Source organism: Anas acuta, chromosome 20, assembly GCF_963932015.1.
Source record: "Anas acuta chromosome 20, bAnaAcu1.1, whole genome shotgun sequence".
NCBI classification, from domain to species: Eukaryota; Metazoa; Chordata; class Aves; order Anseriformes; family Anatidae; genus Anas; species Anas acuta.
Window position 1 is genome coordinate 1,886,234 of NC_088998.1, and position 24,176 is coordinate 1,910,409.

Here is a 24,176-nt window from a genome sequence, read left to right on the forward strand (position 1 = left end):
GGGGGGGTCCCAGAAGAGTGGAGCAGCGGGAGAGAATCCCCTCCCTCACCCTGCTGGCCATGCTGCTTTTGGTGCAGCCCGTGGTCTGGGGGGCTTTTTGTTCTTGGTAAGGCTGGCCTCAGACTCTGCTTATGAAAAAAGTTTGTGTCCCGTGTACAGCTGATGGTTTCCTGTTTAGCACTATCAGATCACAAGCAAAAATTCCAAAACCGCTGAAGCTACCAAGTGCAACAAATTTGTCTTTGAATCTAGATTAAATTTCTCAATAACTGACAAGTAAACAGATTAGAGTTGAAGTTAATTGGAGTGTTATCCTTGAAATGCATCATCTAGCAGGCAATGTTTTAGCATGAAGATGTAAGTAATAATGAAATAAGGTAGGCTTTTCCAACCCTGATATTGTAGCAACTGTTTTTTTACACAAGATGATAAGAATCTGGTGGAATGTAGCTAAATGCTAGAAACTTCATTTAAAGGTCAGTGTTGATTTTTTTCCTATGCAGTATAGCAAAAGTTGATTCTACAGGCAAGGGAAGAAAAATCTTATTCTGCGTAAAATTTATATTTAATATAATTACGTCAACGAAGACAACTAATTCTGTAAGCTTCTCTTAGTTCTCTTAAATTAGCTCAGATCTTTTATTTCTTAGCTGACCAGAGGCATTTTAAGATGCATTTTTCAGAGCAGCCAATCACGGTGAATAAAATCAAGATGCTTTGATGGCAGATGGTGTTGTTTTGGTGTGTGTGTGTGTGAGAGAGGGAGGGAAGGATGGAGGGGTTATTTAATCCAGCAGAGTGGCAGTATTACTTCAAGTGACCCTTAGGTCATCATTTAAATGTTTTTATTATGTTTCAGATAGCTTGAATTTCTTGGGACTCTGTCATGAACTGTTTTCAGTATAACTCTCATATCAGAACTGTAGATAAAGCTGGAAACATGTAAGAGTTGGGCAATGTTGAAGGGCATATCTTCTGCATGAGTTATATGGGAGTTGATTCATTTCCTTTGGCAAAGAAAAAATCTGTCCCACTTAATTACTGCTTTTGTTTATAAGTGGTTTGTGCTTTCGTTTCTGCATCATAAACCTCTGCTAATTTATTATCTGATAGAGTAACAGAGAGAGAGACCCTTGCTGTGAAATGGATTCTGTTGTGTTAGCAACTTTCTTTATTAAAAGCTCCTGGCTGGGGGAGGGTGGTGGGGATCAGTGGAAGAAATGGCATTTAGCTCAAACTCTGAAACCATGCGATGCTGAGCTTGGATTTGCTGACCTTGCCTGCTTGAGAGAGAAAATGGATCTTGTCTGTGATCCTTGTTTGTCAGCTCCTTTATTGCTTAATTAATCGGAGTAGTAATGTCACAGAAATGTAGGATTTCAAGGACTGCTTGGTGTTCAGTTCGTCTCATCCCATGCCCCAGGCAGATCCAAATATTGCTAAGTCATTAGCAGGTTGTGTCTAAGCTGTTCTTAACGATCTCCAATGATGAGGACTTCACAGCTTTGTATGCAATCTATTTCAGTACTTCGCTAGTCTTAGACATGTAGAAAATCTTTGTAACAATTTTTAGAGGCAATGCAGCCAAAAAAAGCCACTGATGGTTTATAAGGAGAGCTGATTAGGGAGCTCATGAGTCCTTTCTGTGGGATACTTTCATAATTAAAAACTTTAGGTAATACTACGCAGACAGAAATGTGTAAATATAGGGGAAAGAATCAGAAATTAGTTGAGTTGATATTGCTGAACTGAAATATTTTGACAGGTGCTTGTCAGGTTCTTGTATTGGATATGTTCCCATGAAACAGATTGGTTTCAATAAAACTATTTTTTTGGTGAAAATCTGTTCTTTTTATCAGCTGTAGGTGTAACAAAAAATTCTGATTATTTTATTTGCTCTATTTTTCCAACTGAAAATTAAAGAAAAAACTGGCATAGCAATTACAATGGGAAATTGCTTCCATCCCTGCTGCAGTAAGGTTAACGACTGGGGGCAAATTCTGCTGTATGCACGCACCGAATTGCATCTCCCTGGGCTTGTAGCTCTGCTTCTGCAGTGAGGTGCTGCGAAATGTGACTCAAGGGTCGGGATTTGCCACTGTCTGTTCTGGTGATGATAACAAAATGTTGAACTTCTGAAGATACACTAGTTTGGGGAGGTTTGAGCACCTTGCTGAAGCAAAGGGGGACTGAAGCATTAAGATTTGGCATTCACTGGGCGTGGGATACCAAACGGGATGGGCAGCTCCTTGAGGTGAAGGAGAACCCTGAGCCTGGCTGCTGTCTGTGCTGGGCATTTAGGGTCCTGCTGGTGTCCAGCCTTGGAGCTCGGAAGGAAGTTTCTGCTCAGCAGGCAAGCTCAGCACCTTGCCGTTGCAAGGGTTTGGGGTTGAGGTCCAAACCAAGGGCAGGGTTTTGGTGACCCTCCTTCCCATGCACTCTTCAGAGTCAGAAGGAAAATTCCTGCTATCTGGTGAGATTCACGTGAGAATTCCTTAGCTCAGGGGAAGCCTTTGGTCCACAATGCACATGGAAATCTGCTGCACGTGCACAGCACAGCTGAGCTGTGTGACAAGGGAAGGGGGACGAAGGCAGTATTGGCTCATCACGGCCAGCTCCTCCATGATGTAGACAGTCTCTTCTGGTTTCACCTTCCTTCGAAAATAACATCGTATTTTATGATTTTCATGGCAGCTGATGCAGGTCTCTTTTCATTAAATACTCTTCAAGAGTCTGGGGGCAGAAATGAAAAATATAAAGTCATTTAAGATACAAGTTAGGTCAATTGAAAAAAATTAAACATTTATTTTTCCTCAAAGAAATAATTGGTTAGAGAAATAAAGAAACTTTGTACCATATTTTGAAGAGATTGTACTTTAAGGCAGCGTCTTTCACTAATTGTTTTTTATTTGCTTTATTTGAATGCTTCCTCTCCGTGGATCATTACTGGTGCACCAACAATTAAATTGTATCCCTCCCCCCTTTCTTCTCCAGGATCCTTCGTTGTTGAATGGCAAAGTGACGCTGCATCAGGTTACTGCTGGGACTGTGCTCTCAAGGCAAGGAGATCAGGTGAGCAAGTATTCTCTGGGAGTAGAGAGAGGGACAAAAGAGTCTGGCTTGATCTCCAGCCCTGTCACACGAGGGGAAAAGACACACACGTTGATTAAAAACACTCTACTGCCCTGTCTGCTCCCAAACCTTCTTTTCTTGTGCTGAACAATCTCTGCCTCTCCTCAGATGTGGAGTGGCAGCATAGTCAGAGCTGCAGTGGAAATCTGGTAGTTCATTTTCAACTTTTTAGGTACCTTCCTGAGAATGTATGGAGACTAAGCAGCTTTTATTTATTTATTTATTTTATTTTTATTTTTTTTTTCCCCCACCTTTTTTCCAGTCCCTGTACTGCTGGCCTTCAAGATGTCACTCCATGTTATTTGTTTATAGCAAAGTGTATTCAGGATATAATAAGACTTGTAATAATACTATGTAAATAAACAAGCTTATGCAAAGCAAGAGGCAGTTCCAATTACAATGCTTCTGTATTCTCCTTTGCTGAACTGTGATATTCCTCCTCATGCTGCAGTGATTACTCCATTATCTCTCTTTGCAATTTTGTTTTTATTTCTTGATCTTACAGACACAGCCTTTATTTTTCATAACCATGCAAAGAGAAACACATTTTTCAATATTGTGGCTGCTTAGTTTTAAATATTCATAACCTTTTAATAATTCACTGTTGTGTCTTATTTTATCGCCTAATTGTTTAAAAGCTGTAGAGAGCTTTCTGGAAAACAGATTGGTCATGATAATACTGTCATTGCGATAATTGCTTTTAAAATCTGTGGGGATTTTATTGGGCTCTGTCTCTGTTTTCTCCAGGATGTTAACGTTTGCTTTGTGGTCTCGGGGATGCTTCATGTGTACCAACGGAAGATAGACTCCGAGGAGGACACCTGCCTGTTCATTACCCATCCAGGAGAACTTGTGGGACAGCTCGCTGTCCTGACTGGGGAGCCCCTGATTTTCACCATCAAGGCTAATCGGGACTGCAGCTTCCTGTCTATTTCGAAGTCCCATTTCTATGAGTGAGTTCTGCCATGGAAACATTTATTTATTTTTTAAATCTCTTTTATGGCCCTTTTTGATTAAATGTGGGTGCTGGATACATGTGTGGTGCAGCACTGCTACAATACATCCTGTTGTAAACCAGATAACGTATGTGAGGGTTTTAAGTACTGAGGTGAGCTCTGACCAATCTGTCAGATGGGTTTTTATCCTCAGTAAGAGGTAATGCAGGGAACATACTAATATTGAATGGCGATTATCTTCTTTGTTCCAGGTTTATAGAACACTTAACCCAATGGGGTGTGATTTATAACCCAAGATTCATAGATTTCATAATGCAAATAAGAGAATCTGGCCAGAGTCCGTCTTTGCTGGGTTAAGCATTTCTTTGTCAGGCTGTTTCTCTCAAACACAACATCCTTTTTTGCTGGAGAACCACATTAGTTCTGTTTCTGACCACAGTAATCAGCCCAGGCTGCTGGATGTGCTGTGAGTGACAGGTTTTGGTGTAACCATAGGTTACAATGCTCCCTGATGGAACAGGCCAAAGAATAATGCCCCTGTGCAAGATGGGTGGTACCTTTTTGGAAGTAATGCATGAGTTGACTTACATCTTAAAGAGTGATGATACAGGCATTTATTAATTAAAAAACCACCCAAACGCACTCACCACTGCTAAAATGGCTGTGGCTAGTCTCATTGTCCAATATTAATGATTCATACTCTTGATTCTGAGCCTATTGTTAAGATTTAGTGCTAGTTCACATATAATTTGTATCAAATACCTCTATTTCCTTTACTAAACTCCTTTTTCAACTCCTTCTTGAATGTGCTATCACATAGTCTTGTGTTATACCTGGACTTGTTGACCCTGTGTTTTCTAGGCAACTATTATGTGGTATATTTCTGTGTACTTTTTACTTTCTAAGTAATTTGAATTGTTTGTGTTCCTGATCAATTCTTACCCTGCAACTTTGTTTTTCCACCTCAGGCAAAAGGCTGTGTTTATAAAACTGAACTTGCTGTTCTCAGCGATGTGCTTGGTTGATTAGGTGTGTTTTTCCAAGCCTGTGCAGTGGATGTCAACTCTTTGACCTAATTTCTGATAGATACTCCCCTCTTGTGCCATTCCGTGCAGCATCAGATAAATTTCATCTAAACTTTTCTTCTTTCTTTCTATTGTTTTCCCACTTGTTCCCAACTTTAAATTTCATTTTGTGTTCTCAGACAGCCAGTCGATTTCTACCTTTCCCCCCCACCCCCTTCTTCTGTTCTAATATCTAGTCCTGGCTCTGTCATGTTCCTGAGCTCGTTTCATGAGATTTCTCTTCTTAGAGTTGTTTCTTGTTTATTTCAACTTAAGCTTTTTGCTTCCATTAACCCTTTGTGGGTCAGCGATCTCTAACACAACGTGTCACCTTTTCTTCATTTGGGGGATGTTTCCTAGCCCATCTCTTTCTCATTTAAGCTGTCCATTCACTGCATTTGTCCATCTCTGTGATCTTTCAGCATTAAATCATCAAAACTTTTCCAGAAACCAAAGCTTTGTATCAACTCCTTCCAACTCCTGTTCCCATATTTTAAAATGCTGTTACAGAAAATCTTTCAAAAGCATGACTACTTCATCTATATGTTCTCTTATTTTTGCTTCAAACTCCGAGAAAGGAAAAAATTATTGATAAAATCAGAAGTTTTATTTTTCACTTATCATGCAGAATTCTTTGTGCATAGTCCTGCAATCTTAGGCTTTCTCTTTTTCTCAGAATCTCTCTCTGATTTCTTTCTTTTTTTTTTTTTAATCTTACTTAGTGACCAGAAGAAACTTGACCCAAACCTCCATTATTCTCATTATTTTCCAACAATTCTCTCTTCCTTTCTTGTCACATATATTACTTTTTTCTTTGAGGTGTCCCAGAACGTTGTATGTGTTTTTTCTCATTAGTTAATGAGAAGGTGAAGCAGAAAGAATGTGGTCGATAGTTGCCATCAGGCGAAGAGCACAGTGATGGAAGTAGCCCAGGGTTTAGGATTGCAGGTTGGATGTTGGGCAACAGATTAAATCCTTTTAACTGAAACTTTGGGGCAGGAGCCTTTATGTGGTGCTAATATGCCTAAATAACTATCTGCAAAAGTAGAGTTTAAGTATAGGGGTGACACAAGCTAATTATATAGTATATACCTTAAATGCTTTTCTATTTTGCTGAAGTGATGCACTAAGTGTGCAGTGCCTACGCTGCAACTGTTGGTGTCTCCTGACAAAAAATGTAATCAAGTTGTCACCAGGCTCTCTTGAGGGAATATGCTCAGGTTCTGCAGTACGAGGCAGTAGGACTCTGTCACATTTTCTGCTTAAGTAAATTTCACAGTTCAGAGTCTAATCATGTGTGCTTGCCAGAGAAGCAGAAATGCTTTGATTTTGATTTTATATTGCCAGCCAAGCTGAATATCAAATTTCATCCACATCCACAAGAACATCTCTGTAGATCTCAGTCTTTCCCAGGCACCAGGTTAGCCCTTTCATAGCTGTTAGCTTGCTAGTTAGGAATTCTGAGGATCCCTTCAGAAACAGGTTTTTGTGATAGAGAGCTTTGGCTTTTCATTTTTGTCATGCCGGTCATGTGCCAAACGGATGAGAAATGAAAATTCCCCAGTGAAAGGAAGGAAACCTAGCTGATAATGTAGGAAAAAAAAATATATTTTCTCTTCTTGTGCATGAGGGTGGGCTTTTACCTTCTGTGCTAATACTCTTGAAGTTATATAGCAGTCAGTGAAATAATAGAGAGCTCCAGACTGAAATTAAAAGCAGCCTCTTACTAGTTTACATTTAGAGTGCATTAAGTATTAAGATATGTATCTTGAGAGAGGAAAAGGTGTAAATGGCTTCTTGATTTCAGCAGACAGCCTATGTGGGTGGAGACTTTGGGAGCTAAATAAGCAACTAGAGTAAAAAATAACGAGCTAAAGCATTCAGGGGATTTTGGGGGGCTTATTTCTCCTTTAGAGCAGCTTAGAAGGGGAATAGGACTGGGGATTTTGTGTGTGTGTTGAGGGATTAGGGTTTTTTGTTTCCCAGAGTTTATTTTGGGGTGTCTTTTCCAGCTCCTTTGGCCTTTGCACATAGTCACATTACTGTGGTAAAGTTCCCATAAGATAACATGTTGCTTACAAGTGCAATAATAATAGTTCATCAAAACCAAGGTAGTCTGTAGACATCCTGGGTTGGAGATAGCAGCGGGTGTGGAAACCTCAGGATGAGATAAAAGGGGCAGGAGAGGAAAGCTGCGCTGCGGTTTTGTAATCCTGTTTTGATGGCTGGACTTTAACTGGTGCTGAATGCCAGAGCTGATGCTCAGTTTCACTTGCCTAGTAGCACGTATGAATGCAGGGATATGAGGGTGGTGAGCTCAGCATGGACTCAGCACGTAGGGATATGTTCCTACAAATCTCTTCTGTTTCAGATTCAGAGGTTTCAGTTGAAGAAATCACAAGCTTCATTATTCCAAAAAGAAGTTGAGACACTCGGTGAGGAAGAATAGAACAGTCTTGTGTGATAGACGTGAAAGCTCCCCACACCACCATGTGATGCGCTTGACCCATCGCTGTTAGCTCAGGGTCTGTTGTTGCAGCTGTAGGACTAATGACAGAAATGACACTTTCAAAACTTCAGAGCAGTTTCTGTATTTCATCCAGGCTATAAGGAGCTCCTGGAAAGTCTGCTTTTAATATCACATTCTGGGATGATGTATGACTCTTCAGGTTTTCTCTGAATTCTGCCAAGTTAGAGTGAGCCACAGCCATATTGCCGAAGAGGATTGTCAGCGAAGACTGACAGTGCTCCTTCCATGCTTTTCTCCCCACCTTTCTACTTTTTAGGCTAAGAAGGTTAGATGTGATGTGTGCGTGATTTGTGCTTAGCTGAGAATTCCTACACATGCAGGGGTCTCATAAGCAGATTGCCTTATGGCATTTCTTATCTTCATTGTAAAGGGAACATTGATGCAGGAAAAGATGTGTACTTCAAATTCTTTTTTGTTTCTACCCATGTGTGGCTTTAGCATAGCTCTGTCATCTCCCTCGGTGTGTGCTTCACCTCCTGGGTCTGCACGCACTTAACTTCTTGCTTCTTTCTGAATTGTGCTGCCTCTTGTGAAATGCCCGCCTTAAGGTGGTACACCATGGCCTGCAGGAATTCAATTGCTATTGATGCTTCACGGGAACAGTGATCGGGTGTCAGAGAGAGATTTCCCTCAGGCCTAGTGGTGTAGAGTTTGCAGTCATTGCTGGCAGAACATTCCTGAAGTTCTTTGGTTTGGAAAAAGTGGAAAAAAGTGCTAGATATCTGATTTCTTTAATACTAGAGACCTTTAAGCATCACTCAAAAGATATGGTTTGAAGATCAGAAGCTTTGTTAGAAGACTTTTCTGTTCTTTGTGGTCTTTGCAATAGGGAAAAGGAATTATTTGAACTTCTGAGCATGTCTTTTTTTTTTTTTTTTTTAAGAGTATCAAGTGTTACATACAATACGGTTCTGATCTGAAATAAAATCTTGTGAGCATGTGTGGGAGTGAGAGGTGTAGAATGGCAGGGAGGGACAGTCTTCTGGGCAGTACAAATGTTTTTCTGAGTCATGAGAGACCTGGGTGAATGGTGATTTTGGAGAGTGGTTCATAAACAAGAGCTAGCATGGCTCTCATCCATCCCACTGCATGGGCTTATTTACCAGTCTGTACCTGTTCCTGCTTTGGGGAAGTACTTAAATAACACTTCTTGTTTTCTAGGATAATGCGGGAGCAGCCGAGTGTTGTGCTTGGTGTGGCTCACACTGTTGTAAAGAGAATGTCCTCATTCGTGAGGCAAATTGACTTTGCCCTGGATTGGATGGAAGTTGAGGCTGGGCGAGCTGTTTACAGGTAAGATGTAGACAAAATTCTGTGTTGTTGGTTCAGTATTCAAGTTTTCGGTGTTAAGGATCTGTGCTCCCTTGGTAACATATGGAATAAAAACTTTTTGGAATAAATTTATCAATTCTATCAGCTTTATGTTTGCCTATTTGGAGATTTATTTTTTTTTTTCTTCTGGAGTACCCTTCAACACTGCTTTAGTCACTTGTCTCCAGTGGCTATTAAAATCCTTTCATACTATTCTTCGTATTTTGTGTTGTCTTGGCAAGCTTTTAAAGTGACATAATAGATTAAGGTGTAGACAGTTGTATGTTTGGTGGTAGTTTCTGCATTTTAAGGGCGTGAATATCTTTTGTTCATGAAGTTTTTTGGCCTTTCTAAAACAACAGAACTGAAAAGTAATTTGGATGGGATTATTCAATAGTAGATTGAAAATAGAAATTACACTTCATGTTTAAGGGGTAGCAGTTATCCTTGGGAAAGCTTAATTGTATGGATTTTGTACTAGAATGTAATTGAGGCATTATATGGTTGCATTGGTGGGAGAATAAGTCTAACGCAGTGTGTGTACCATGATTGTAATTTATATGACTATTTCTGCAGCACTAATGCTAATAGAAACTTTTGATTCCTATGTGTATCAAAACAAATGTAGTTGTCAACATCTTGTTAAAAGCTTTTGGAAGTTTAGTTTAAACTCCACTACCAGAAGTATTGTACTTGGCCAGCATGTGATGTTACGGTGGAAATCTGCTTACCAAATAGCATTCTTAATCATGCAAACATGATGTGGCAAAAACTTCCCAAATAACTAACATGAGTGCACTAAAATCAATCTAAATCCTGAGTCACTTAGGGCTTTTTTTCCCTCTTTGACCTGCAGAATCTTTCCATGCAGCCACATCAGCCTTGCAGTGACAGCAAGCCCCTGCTGTAAGCAGTACTGAGCCTGACTTCTCCAGAGATCACTTGTGTGCTGGGCATCTGTGTCCAGACCCAATGCTTACCATTTGTTCAAATCCTGTACATTTAAACATTAAAACATATTTCCAAGTCACCTTTTAACAGGTGGTTGTTCAGTTTCTTGTTTTCTTATGTTTAACTGTTAATAAAACATTTTCCTATGGCCTCTAAGCCTGTTAAAGAAAATTGATCAACTTATTAAAAGACTTCAGATGCATCTGCTGAGCGCAGAAATTAAATGAATGCTTGTCCTTGGCTGTTCTTTCCGTAGGCAGGGTGACAAGTCAGACTGCACGTACATTGTGTTGAATGGTCGACTCCGCTCTGTCATACGGATGGATGATGGAAAAAAGCACCTGACTGGTGAATACGGCCGAGGAGACTTAATTGGAGTGGTAAGGATCAGTTTCAAAAATGAACAGTTCAAATGAGAGTTTGGTATTGGTATTGGCCCTACACAAAACAAACATTCTTGCTCTGGTCAGGTGTTAGTCTTAGTTAAGACTTTTGACACATTGTAAAGATGGAAAACCACTTCGACCTGAAATCTTGTATGATAATACATGAATGGGATTATTAGACTTGATTTAAAGACAAAAAAAACACAACAAAACACCTCCTTCAGAGATGAGCCAAAAAGCCCGTTACACCACTTTGTTTTTTTTTTTAATGTGGGTTACACCTGTTTCTGTGTTGAGGTAAATGCAACTGCTAAAATAGTTCAGGAAGAATTGAAGGAATGTACACTGAATACTCATATGAAATGCAGTATCATAGAAAGACTTGAGTCTGGGGGGGGCTCCTACTGGTGTTGAGTCTAACCTTCACGTTAGCAGAGCTAACTTCAGGTCTGCATCAGGCTGGTCAGAGACTGCAGTTATTTAAAAGGTGTTAGTGCAACTTTTGACTTCAAAACTGTGCTATTTATCCATGTTTTACTTCTCTTCAATCTACTTCTTTTACTTCTCTTCAATCTACTTCTCTTCAATGTTTGGTTTATTGTTTGTTTCTCAGATCTAGTTGAACAAGAAACGGGAATCCTGCATCATAAGTGTGCGTGACTTGCTTAATTTTTGTACTAGAAGGCTTCTGAAATACTGAGATTTGTTAAGGTCCTTTTCTGCTTTCTGAGTTGAAAAGTAAACATTTACTGATATCTGTTTATAGCCAGAATCAGTGTATCTCCGAATAAAGAAAACGTGAGTTTGTATTAGTAGTAGATGAAGAAATTGTTGTTTATAGAGACCAAGAGGGAGAGAATGGACTGCAGAGCTCTTTATCCTCTAGAGAACCGATTCAAGATTATGTTGATTGCAAAAGGTGGTATTTCTGATCCAGAACTCAAGTGTGCCTAGTGTAGAAGTTCCTGTCTTCTGCTTCCTTACTTCTGCCCTTGATCACTGTAATGTCTAATGGAGAACTCTGTCTTCTGTGGCTGGGGCAGGAGTACTTCAGCATGTGAGACCTGGTTGTTCCTGATGGCAGGTGGGTTGCAGGCTTGGCCTGTACCTGCATTATAAAATATTTGCAGTGCAGGTCTCTGGTACTTGGGGACTGTCAGCTGACCTAATATCCCAGCTATTTTGTTTGAGAAAAGTAAGAAATTTTCATCTAAAAAGGGCAAAGTCTTTGGGCCTTTTTAATATGTGCTACTTCTGGTTGAGGGCTGTGTTTGGAGAAACAGGTCTATTTTTGCTGCTAGTCATGCCTGCAATTTTTTTTTCTTTTTGGGCATCTCTTTAGGATACCTCATTAGAGGTAAAAATGATATAGTTTGATAGGAGTAAAGGATGTGTGACTTTTGTGACTAATTGTGCTGGTGTGAGGTCTCAGTGTGTGAATAAGGCTTTGGCAGTTTTAACACATACAGGTATTTTCCTGCTCTTGTTCACCAGCTGCAATCAGCAGCCGCACTGTCAAGCTTCTGGAGTTTTGCAGAGCTCCCAGGTTAAGATAACCGAGCTGTTCTACGTTCTGAAAGCAGTTTTGGGTGACAGTGGAGCATGTGGTCGAAATTCTCCCTATCTGTATAAGGAGTGGTGGCTTCTTTGGCATCACACTTCATGCTGGGTCAACTGTTTATCTGGTGAGGAGAGAGGTTGATGCAGTGGATGGACTGGTATGTGCTTGCTGTGACAGTGCCGTGCTTGTGGGTGAGTTCCTGGGCATGGATACAGAAATACCCGTTCAGTTTATATCTGAACTAAAGTCACTTTTCTGGATCCATGCTATGACATGAATCATTTGAAGACTTTTGTGACTCTGTGGACGTCATCTACTCCTTCCTACCCACGGCTCCCAGGCCCACTGACTCATGCTGCCATTTGTTGAACGAATCTCGATGCTCTGTCTGTCTTTTGAAAAACATGGGGGAGGATTTGTAAAGATTGCCAAGATTAATGTAGTCGTTCTTTGCAGAGGGCATTAGTAAAATGACATTTTTCCTTTTAAAAGGATTTGTTTATCCCGTTCTGCAAGATCTGTTATAAACCTTTAAAAGCCTGCTATGTGTTTATTTTTTTTTCTTTGTTCTTCCAGAAAATAAAGTAACTGGAGGGTTCTAGGTGCTTGCAGGAATTAAATTAGTAGCTGGTATTAGTAATTGATAGTTTGGTCAACCTATGGTGTATTCTTCCCTGAAGTTTCTCCAATACCACTGTGTCATTCTGAATTGTGGACACTAACTTGATACAAAAGTCTTGTAATTGATGTATTTTTGTTTATTCCTTTATCTCAGAACTTTAAAATGGTATGTGTCATATGCATAAGAGATGAGTATCTGCCATTTCTGCTTTCAGAGGAAAAGTCCGGAAAAATGAAGGATTTCAGACAAGATGTTAATTTTTCAAGCATGTGCAGGCGCTCCCAAGGATTAGCGTGTAGCTCGAACTGTTTTGTTCCTTATTCTGACTCAATGGCATCTGTTCCTGAGGTCTGTCAGTTCAGGGGGAGAAGAACAGATAAGATACTGCAAAGTTTGCTTTCTTCATCTTGTTGCTTGGAGTTGACCAGAGTAGTTATGTGTGGGAAACGTTTGCTATTCCTCGAGAGCCTTGTAAGAGGGACGATGCCAGATGCTTGCTGCTAATGATCTTACCAATGGGCAGTTCCAGCTGCTGTATTAGGTGATGTCAAAACTCCTTGGAAGGCCTTGCATGTAACTGTCAGAGGACAATGATGATCTATCCAATAATTCCCTCATGTATGAAATACAGTTGATGATAGTGCAGTTGTCTAGAGACTCTGGTTTGACCCGTTTAAGGGAGAATCTTTGTAATTTGTTGGTGCCATTTCCCACAGATTTGCATGTGGAAAAATGTTGAAGCTTTATCAGGCTGTTACATAATTGTGACTTCATTAAATTGCTGTATGAGCTAAAGGGTAAAATGAAAGGTACCTCCTCTAGGTTTTTTTTTCTACAGTGTCCAGGTGTTCTCCAGAAGAAATTAAGGGGAGGGGGGGAGTAGAAATCTTGCAGAATAATCTCCTGCCAAAGAAAAGTTATTTGTATTTCCCTTTCCCCTCAGATACCTGGATGGAGACAGAACCTTCAATGTAATTAGCTTTTTATGTGAGTCAGCACTGCGGCTTAAGTGGAAAGGCTGTGGTGTTTCTAAGAAGTCAGAACTCCAGACAGGTCTTCGGGATGTTGATGACAGCTGTTGAGCTTATAATATTTTTAAAAGCTGGGCTGTTGCATACGTCATAGCTAGACTTATCTGTGGCCACCTGCCTCAGAAAACTGCTGTCTTCAGTATCTTACTAGAAAACCAGTTGGCTTTCAGAAAATGTCCTGCTGGGGCAGTAGCAGTGATGTTTTGGTTACTTAAGATTCTTTCTGCCTCTCTCTAACAACCTGGATGCCCTTCCTTAGTAGTAGGATTATACCCTTTTTTTTTTGCGGGTAGCAAAACCAGTGCAGGAGGATATTTTTGCCCTACCATTTTCAGTGCAGGGCAGCACAAGTGCTAAATTACAGAGTGCTCATCTGCCAGTGCTGCAGCATACCAGTTCTGCTCTGCAGGAAATCACGCTTGGTTTTAGAAATAATGGCTATTATAAGTGTTTTCAATTGTTAAGCTCTTTGTCTCATTAATGTTAATATAGTTAAATGTGCATGGCTATTTTCTGTAAAAAGTTGAAAGAATAATCTGTAAATGGCTTATGATTTCCTCAGGGGTTTGGAGCATTGTCCTTTTGAAATGTAACACTGCTAGAAATCTTTAATTGCATACTAATCCTCAAAGGAAACACCGGTATCAGGATTACACTTGTCAGGCTTTTGTTCTTTATCAGTATTAATGTTATCATACGCTGCCTGCTTTTGACAGTGCCAAAGCTAGCTGAGTATCGTTGTGCCCTCAACAGCAGCACTAACACTGGGCAAATTCTGCTCTGTTAAGGCCGTTTTGTTTCGTAATTTTGAAGAGTGTGGATTCTTTTTTTATTTTGCCCATTAGTTGCATGTAACTTTTTTTCAGGCCATAAATTCATTCCCAAAGCTTTAAGTTAGTAATAATCTTAGGTAATCTTAGGTGAATTCAGGTTAGTGCACCTCAGGTACTCTGCACAGGCTGTATCTATGGAAATTGGAGGCGGATGAGGTCCAAGAAGTTACCTTAGTATTGAGCTGGAACATGTGGTTGCAGAAGGAGGTGTTCTCCTTCCATCTCTTCCACCGCCTGTCTTGGTAATATGTTACTAAAAATTATTACTTGCCTAGCATCTTAGGTGTGAAATTGTAAGGAAAAAAAATAATGGTATTTACCAGCAGAGAAGTGAGATATGGGAAGACTTGAGAAATGAGTTCATATTTGCACAGCTGAATTAGTGTCAGACTGAAATTAGAAGCTCAGTGTCCTGATTTCTAAACCTGTTTTGGGGGCGTTCTTGCTGGAATGAAGTCACTGCTTTGAGTTTTCTGAACCTTGGCTTTCTGGGGGCTTCCTCACTTGGTGTGAGCTGTTGAGTAGTGTATATTGTTCAGATTCTCTTATCTACCACAATTTGTTCTCTTAATTACAACAATTTATCTTATATCTTGATTTGTCTCAAGTTCTAACAGCTGATGAAGGTAGGAGACTGTTCATAACTGAACTAACATATAACTGGTGTTAATTTATCTGACATTAATACTATGTGGGTAGATAATTTGGTTTTGTAGGTGCCACAGGTAAAACTGCAGAGAGCTTCATCTCCCTAGCCAAATGCTCTTTAGAGAATATAAGGATCTTTGACAGACAGTGGTAGATGTGGTGACCTGCTGGATTTCAAGTAGGTGGCTTCATTCATCAAACTGTCATTTCTTAAGCTAATTTGTCTCCCTTCTGCTTCCAGCTAAGCTTCCTTTTGATAATATCATTGCTATTGTCCATGTATCAGTTAACTTTTGGTACAACTTCTGATCCCCACGTCAGGACTATCCCACATTTCACTTGTCTTCTGCTCTCTTCTCCTTCCCATTTTGAGAAATGTTGCATCCAACTATACTGGCTTGTGAATGATGAGAGTTAATACCTTGTCCCCTCTAACCTTTGCTAAATGTATGAATAAGTTATTAGCAAAAGTTTTTGTTTTTTTCTTTTTGGCAAGCAACATTAAATAGAAGAGAACTGTGATCTCTTTTATCATGAAAATGCTTGGAGGCCTGCAAATAGTGAGACACAGAGTCCAGCAGAGGTGAAAAAAAGTATTCATGGAGGAAGAGTCAGCAGTGAAGAATGGGGAAGGATGTTGCTAAAGTTCCAGCTGGGGTTGGTATGCCTGTGATGTATGTCAAGCTGAGTCAAAGGCAATCAGATCTGTCCCCTGTAGGAAAGCATTTGAGCAGGTCACCATGTTCTGTTATCCCTGCTTCCATCATTGAAATTCAAGCACCATTTCGTCGTAACAGGAGTGTGCCTGCCAGTGGTATTGCTCTTCAAACAGCGTCAATAAATTTTATGGATTTTTCTTTTTTGGTGGGTGCTCCAGGTAGCATTTGGTGTATTTGTGAGGTTTTCTGCTTGTTTGTTTTTCTTTTGTTTTGACTATCATGTTATGTTAGGGGAGCGAAATGTGCATGCAACTTCCCATCTTTTCTACAGCCACATGTAAATAGGAGTGAAACATAAATACACTAGGTAGGTCTGTTAGGTCTGTCCTTTCCCTTTTCTGTCCCTTCATTACATTCACTGCTGCAACAGGACTGGCATTGCACTGGTACAAAATGCAGGCTCGGTCCTCTCAGGAGAACCTGACTTCCACTGCCTTAATTACAAAAGGTAGGAAGCTCAGTCTTGATTTTCACATGTATTCTACATATGTGTGTCTGTAAGTGTGTGCATATGTCTTGTATATCCATGTGTATGTATGTGTATAGAAATCTTATTTATATGCATAGAAATAGGAGAGAGGGGGTTGGATTCCTTTTTTCTGCACAGCAAAAGTGCTGAATGTCCTCAGTCATGGGGTTAACTTGGCACACAAAGGATTGCAGAAGGTGGTTGTTAGAACAACTTTCAAGAGTACATGGTGTACTGCATTCATCCGCTGGCACTGCTCCCACAAATAGCATCGATTTGCAGCTTGTCTGGTTGCTTTTCCCACTCATTCATTGCTTCCAGCAGCGTCTCCTCCTTTGTCCTTTTCAGATACAAGCAAGTTAACGTTTTAGATCCTTCCTAACTGATGGCTAGAGGAAACATGTTTGAGATGAACATCATGTGTTTGCTGCTTCACGTGCAAATCAGCTCAGGCAGGGCCTGAGAACAGCTAGTTTAAACAAGAAAAAAAGAAAAAGTTCCACGTAGGGTTTGGTTGCCCTTCATGTAACATTTCTTATGTTGCATCACCCCCTTCAGTTGCAGCAGCTTCGTCTCCTGGCCTAACCTGGCAAAAGTACTGCTGTGACAACCCACGTGTGGTGGCTTTTGTCTGCCTGCACTGCTCTGCTGCTTTGGGCTGGATTTGGAGATGGGAGTGTGCTGCTGGTACCTGTGCATCTGGCTTGTTTTTTCCCCGTTCCTTGAGCATCTGAAACTATCAGCAGGTGTCAGTGTTGATATTTCTTCTTAGGCCTGCACCAGTGCCTCTGCACTTCCTTGGGTATTCTCTTTGTCCCTGTGCCTTGTCTCCTGGTGTCTCGTGGCAGCCCTCCCGTTTCTTCAGGTGCTGCTGTTCCTTTTGCCAGGTGCGGTCAGGGCACGTGGTGGGCGCTGTGTGAGCAGGGAGAGGTGCAGGTTTGGCACATGGGAGCTGTCAGCTGGGAGTCCCCAGGGACTGTGCCGGGAAGCATCTGGCTGCAGTGCTGCACCACTGCCCAGGACGGCCCGTTTCCTCCTCTGGTGATGAGGTTACGGGCATCGTGAAGAGAAGAAAACACCTCATAACTTATTTTGGCTGTTACCAGAGTTCTTGCCCTTGTTTTGTTAGGCGCAGTGCTGCTTTCATCCAAACACGAGTGGATTTGTCCTGTCCCTTCTCCCCAGCTTCTGTTCTGTAAGAGTGCCCTTGTTCATGGGCTGCTAACCCCCACCAAAGAGTCTTGAGGGAGCATGAAAACTTTAAAGCTTACAAATACCAGGCTCACGGGCAGGCAGTGATTGGGGAGTTCATGAATGGGGATTTGGATGATGAAGATTTTAAGTTGCTTATCTTAATCTTTGGGCTCCTAACCTTGCCAGGGTCATGTTAGACCTGAGCCTCACGTTTCTGTGGCTGCTGCTGGCTCCTGCTGTGTTGTGCCCGGAGGGTGGCAGTGCAGGGGTGGTGCTCCTCCTGTGCTGAGATAAATGCAGCTTTTTATGAGCTCATAGCGAGGAAAAGATTTCTATGAGAGGAAGAGGTATGATATATAAGAGAATAAAATATTCTGGGGTTGGATAGTAGCTATGAAGGAGGAGAAACTGCAAGCAGTATATTATAAACGTGGAGGGGAAGGGAATGCGCAGAAGAGCCACAGGGGTGTAAATTTGCTGCTGGTGGAAGGTCTGGGAGAATGGGCTGGTGAATGTGAACACCATCCTGTGGACTTGTGTCACTAATTCAGGCAGGACCGGTGTACTCGCATGCTGGGCAGATTTAGAAACTCACGTGGAAAAATAATATAGGCAAGAAATCGTACTTTGAAATTGTTTGCATTTTGCTGTTTGATTGTTGGAGAAGCTGCCCAATAACCTGTTAGAATGAGGCTGAATTTGTTTGGAGAAGTGCTATCTTCTATTGGGCCGGCGGATGGGCTAACATAAAACAGCCCCAGTGTTGGTCAAGTCCTTCTTGCCATCGCTGAGATGCTCAAGGCTAAGTGTGGGGAATAGCTGTGCGTCTTCCATTGGCACTATCCACACACTTTGGCAAATATTCAAAGTGGTTTGTTGGATGTAGCACAAAAAGGAATTTTGGAGTAATTAGACCAACCTGCAGAAGATGATGCTGCTTGCTGGTTTTTACTTTCCATCTGTGTAATTTGGAGAGCTGTAAGAAGAACTGTCAGGAATGAGTGTTGAAAATAAAGTCAAAAGAGGTCATGAGAATATAAATTGCTTTCTCCCCTTGTTTTAAAGGATTTTTAACACTTTTTCTTTGTAAGGAACTTGTAAACTTGGGTTGTGAATCATGGGCATTGTACGTGATGTTTTTGTCGCTTTTTAATACTGAATTAGGAGAAGATGAGAAAAACCTGTCAGAATTAACTGAAAGAAATGGTAAAAAGAGCGTAGGTCTATTTATAGGTTTTATTTTCCTTCCCTCCTTCCCGATAGGAACAACAGAACTGCGTTAGCAAAGGAGGGACAGCCACCTATGGTAAAACTTGTGATCAGTTACAAGAACCCCAGAGAATATAACACTCAATTTACATCTGCTCCTTGATGCGAATTGTTAATAGTACTTAAAGCATTGCTTCATGCAGCTCTTGAAGGAAATGGAAGTAAAGACAATGACGTGCGGACAGATTTTTGAGGATGTGATGGAGGTGGAAGAGAGAAGAGATGTTGATATTTGCTGTAAACGAGGAGGCAAAGGGTAGACCTTAGAGACAGGTGAGCAATGAACAGAACATTTAATGTTTTAGCATAACTGCTGAAATTGGGCAAACTGGTTTCAAAGAGACTGATTTCAAAGCAGAGAGAACACTGCTGTGGGTTTGCTGAGTTTACAGCATTAAATAATAAGCAGAGGAAAGAATAGCCAGTCTAGATAGCACAGAAGAGATGGCAGGCTGCAGCCTTCAGTGAACTCCGAGAAAACCGGAGGATTGTTTGAGGGAGAGAGGAAGTACATGGGTGAATTAAAAATTAAAAGGCAAAGTAAACCCAACACCAGTGAAGGGAAGAACTTGTTCAGAGGCTTGTCACTTGGGAGGAAGAATGCATGCTAGGAGAGAAGGACCAGAGCACTGACAGATGTACTATTTGTTTCAAGCAAAATATATCGTGTTGACTTGAATTTGAAAAGAGGTGGGAAGGAGATTACCGATTCTTTCTTACAGTGGAACAAACGTTGTAGCCATGTTCATGTTGTGATAGATAAATGATGATTCTGGTAGTCTAGAAGGAAGCTGAAAAGGAGCCTTGGGTAGTAGATATACCTACTCACATGTATACAAATTACAATATTTCCTTCTCTTATTTAGGGTCAGATTGAAAAAGATTTGGAAAATAATTAATACTGCTATTTATTTATTTGAAATGTTCATTAATGTTATGTTGGTGACTTAGTGTTGGTTGATTCCTGCAGCTGTGGTGGGTGATCTTGATATTAAACTTGTTTTTTCTAACTAAAGAAATAATCTTATGAGGTTGCTCTGCTGATCACAGGTGATTTTATTCAACATAAAATTTTACGCTAAATCTTGAATTCTTTTATTACTTACAAACCTGAAAAAAATAAGTAAGCTTGTTTAAAATGGTCATTGAACAGAGGAGCCACGAGAGTTTGAATGTGCTCTGAGGTTGAAAGGATTTTAAGTACATGTTGCTCAGAGCTTGTTTTTCTAAAGAAAAAACCCACAAAACTACACCTCTTGAATAAGTGTCATCTCAGATAATTTCTTAATAAAGAGGAAAAGTATAATTGACTAGGGACAACTATGACTGTATGGTTAGAATGTGTCTGTCTCCAAAAAAGTAGGAATAGCCAAATGCTGATTTGGTGAGGCAAATTCCCATGTGCAGAGAACTTTGAACTGGTGCAACAAAGGCTTTTTAACCACAGGGTGTGAAGAGAGGAGACACGAGAATGCAGTGAAGGTTCAGAATAATCCTACAGATGGTCTGAATGTTGAATGAGAGCTCTTTCTCTCCCAGTGATGAAGAGTTATTATATGAACAGTTTGGGAAAACTAATAAAAATAGATGCTGGTAATGCAGATGATGATATCCAAGGGGAAAGCAAAATTTGAATTTCTTGCTGCAGTGCCTGGGACCCAGATGTTTCCATGCTACAATACCGGCGTGTATTTGCATGAGAATATTAAAGCTGATGGCAAAATTTATATTGTATGTGTGGGCAAGAGAGTAATACAAGATCCATTTTCTGTAGTCAGGTGGGAATTGCATTCAACAAATCTGCTGCATTTGCAGGGGTGCGTAACACCGGTGTTGCAAATGCCACTTCTCTGGAGATTTAAATGGCCCCTTGAAAGGGAGGCTTGAAAAATGTCTCCATCTCCCTTTTGTTCTGCCTGTGGACAAGTTACAATTGAAACAGACAAAGTCATGGTTTGGAGAAAAAAATCCCTGAGGCTTTGTTTTAAAATTTAATTCCCTTTCAGAAAAGATTAGATTTGTAGAAAGACTTGTGACCTGTTTGGAGCATGGTTAATTTTATGCACTTTTATATAATGAAAATAATGGAAAAGGATATTAGACAGTTCGAGTGTTTTTCTTTATATAAATTGAACTCAGTTGGGTGATGACTGCTCGAGAAGACAGGGTTTTATTTTAACAATTACAGTTCTTAATCTACTTTCAGGATAAGGAAGCTAAAAGGCAGAGCCAAAAACTGTGATCAAAAGCTTGTACTAGGGGGCAGAGATAAACAGAAGACATTACCCAACCATCTGGGGAAGCTGAAGGGGACCTGTAAATGTGTGTACAACGATGGCGTGACATTCCCTCCCACCTTGTGATCTGTGTAACTGGTTTAAAATGTCATTACATGATAAAACATCCCTGGCATCTGTACAAAAACCGAAGGCTGGGTCTTGCAAAAATGGAGTGACTTCTAATTTACTTGTGCATTTTTTTCCTGCACGACACAACTTTTGTTGATATAAGCTTTTTTTTATGAGCTATTTTAGGGAGTTAATATTAGCAGGCTGTGATCTCAGCTTTCTGGACTAATTGCAGGTTTTTGAGATCTAAATGTTCTGGCTGTCTGAACTGTCCATTTTGTGCACATGTAGTCTTCCAAGACAGCACTCTTGTTGTAAGGGGGGTCATGGCGTTGTGTGTTTTCAATTAATCTTCTTGTAGTGCAGGCAGAAGTGCATGCCTGGCAGAGCTTAGCCATTGTGCAGTATATTATATACATTACAGTAACTTTGTATGTCTGAGCCCTTACTTCAGTAATGAAGGCATTATTTCTGTTGGAATTTGCTGTTAACATAAGCTTTCAAACAAAATCTGTAAAAAAAATAATTGCAAGCTGATGCATTACTTGTTTTTTTTTCTGCTGGACAACTTAAAATGACACTTAAAAAGTGCCCGTGAATTGCAGCCAGAGCGAGGATTTTTTTTGTTGTTTGTGTATTAACCTCAGTAATTACAGCTCCTACAGCGGCCACCATTTTTCTCTGAATGCGTGATGTATGGATATTAAACCCGGTAAACATTGCCTAGTGCTAAAACTTGCAAAACTGTGCACCAGGCTGTTACTAAGCAATTAAATGTTGGAGCTCACGCCTGAGCTCCGAGTGACGCCATCTCGCCTAGCAGGCTATCTCATTAAGCATGTGAAAATATTTCACCAGGGAATTTGATTTCTGCATTTCAAAACAAAATAGGAGCTGGTGATGGGCTCAGGGTTGTGCGGATGGTACAGCAGGGGATTCAGCACACAGCTGCATTTCGCGGAGCAGGGCTTTACAGCCCTTTTTTTATTTATATTGTGTCAGTTCTCCCTGTAAAGGAAAATATCCCTGTATTAATTTTCATCGCATGATCATTTTCTTCTTTAAACTTCAATTTTCAATAAATTAAATGTTTCTAAATTAAATAATTGGGCACTATATTCAGGCTGTTGCATACTCGTTTTTGTGTTTACATAGCACAGATACTCATGCCTGTGTGTAAAAACCTGGGGAAAAATGAAGCTCCAGTCTGGCTAAAGTGTGCTGATTTGCTCCTCTTCCCTTTTAAGGTTTAGAAAGCCTTGGTTTTTGCAAGTTTTCTGGTATTCAGCTTCTGAGAGTAAAAACAAAGTATTTCAGGGTGGCATGGGGTGGGGGGAGGAAGGAAAGGGAAAGCAATAGAGAAGTGAGTTTTCTTCTTTCTCTCAGATGGCTTTTTTTTTTTCCACTTAAAAATGAAAGATTAAAAGATACAGCAAAAGCATATAACTTCTGTTGTGATAATTGAGTTCGTTGTGTCCCCCGGTTGCTCTTCTAGCAAGCCTTAAAAATAGTTCCGCTTGCTGCAGAGATTCACTGTGTAAGGACTTGCAGAAGCTCAAACAAAACTACTTTAATACTGTCTGTCTTTTGGTGCTATGGATTCCGGTCTGTGGAAAAACTGAAACTGTCAGAGAGCAGAATGTGCATCTGGGAGATTTGGATTGAATAGATACTGATGCTGCAGACAAATGTGCCTTTAGTAAGTTGGCTCTAAGGGCTCTTGGGGGCAAAAATAATGTTCTGTTCTGAATGTATGTCAGCAAAAGCTATGATCGTCCAGTCCTTGGGAATTGTTCAGTTTCTTCACCCTGACACGCTATTTTTACGACATGTTAATTGTCTTTAATGTTTTGGCTCTGTTCTTTCAGGTAGAGGCATTAACCCATCAACCTAGAGCCACAACTGTTCATGCAGTCAGAGATTCCGAACTTGCCAAACTCCCAGAGGGAGCACTGACATCTATCAAACGCAAATTCCCCCAGGTAAGAAAATTAAAACTCTTTGCTGTCTTCATTAAATGCTATCTTAGGAGCTAAAACTCTCCATTAAGCACCAAGTCTTTTTTTTTTTTTTTTTTTGTATGATTGATGCATACAGAGAAAACATTTTGTTCTGTGTCTGTCTGATCTGATCTATACCAGGCTTTTACCAGCTTCTCTTCCTTTATCTTCTAATCAATATTGGCATGTTTTATGTTAGGGCTCTTCTGTATATCTGGAAAAAGTTCGCACTAAATGCAGGACGTGTATTTAGTAAAGTGGAAATTGCTTAGTGGTATTGATGATAAATGACAGTCTGATTTTTTAAAATCACTTTAAAATGTTGTTATTCACTTGTCCTGCTCACTAGGACTCAAAGTCAAGGCTTGATTATATGTACCTTTATTCCCAGACTTGGGAGTTGGTTTTCTTCATCCTTGCATTCCATGCTGTCCATCTTGATTCTGCAACTGCCATATTTTTATGTGTCCTGAAGACTATGATTGCTCCCTTGAATCCATCAAATCATACATCTTCTTTAATTCACTTGATGTTATACCTCTCTAATGCAAATCTAAGAGTGACGGACTTGAAATTTAATTCTTTTTGTCTCTAAGTGCATCAGAGACATTATACTAAGCACTAAATCGTGTTGGTAGCATTAAAGATGATTCTTTAATGCTTTTGCTTCAAATTATTTCTTTTTTTTTTCTCTCTTTAAAATATGTACTTATTTTGCAAGATTTCTTAAAAAGCTGCCAAAATGACAAACCTGATTAAAATATTCAATTTTTGCTTTTTGAAGACCATAATAACATTTCTGAGATTTTGGTAACTGTAAAATAGGAATGTGTTCATGATTTCTCACATTACAAAAACTGTGGCGGTTTTGTCTATGTTACTGCAATTCTCCTAGCAAGTGTGCAGAAGAGATGCATATCAAGGGAAAACAATCTTCCTGGCTTCCCTGTAAGCACAATTTTTGCTAAATTGTTTTCGAACTTCTGCTATGGGTTATTAAGGCACTTCTGTTCCCTGAATCTCTCCTGAATACTCCTCTGATTCTATACTTCTGTATTTAACATAAGAGATTTCTTGTCCAGGTCTATGAACTGTTAGCATTATAGAACTTCTTGTACAAAGCTAGCCATAAACTGGGTGACGATGCCATGG

At 40.2% G+C, this 24,176-nt stretch overlaps 1 protein-coding gene across 1 annotated transcript in view; it reads left to right on the forward strand.

The window, feature by feature from the left end:
- Positions 1-24,176, forward strand: part of PNPLA7 (patatin like phospholipase domain containing 7) — a 125,195-nt gene that overhangs the window by 26,369 nt on the left and 74,650 nt on the right. Inside the window, exons 16-20 of the mRNA XM_068657334.1 lie at positions 2,995-3,072; positions 3,880-4,085; positions 8,844-8,975; positions 10,201-10,324; positions 22,893-23,006. Of these exons, the coding sequence (XP_068513435.1) occupies positions 2,995-3,072; positions 3,880-4,085; positions 8,844-8,975; positions 10,201-10,324; positions 22,893-23,006 (654 nt within the window). The remainder of the gene's footprint in view (positions 1-2,994; positions 3,073-3,879; positions 4,086-8,843; positions 8,976-10,200; positions 10,325-22,892; positions 23,007-24,176) is intronic.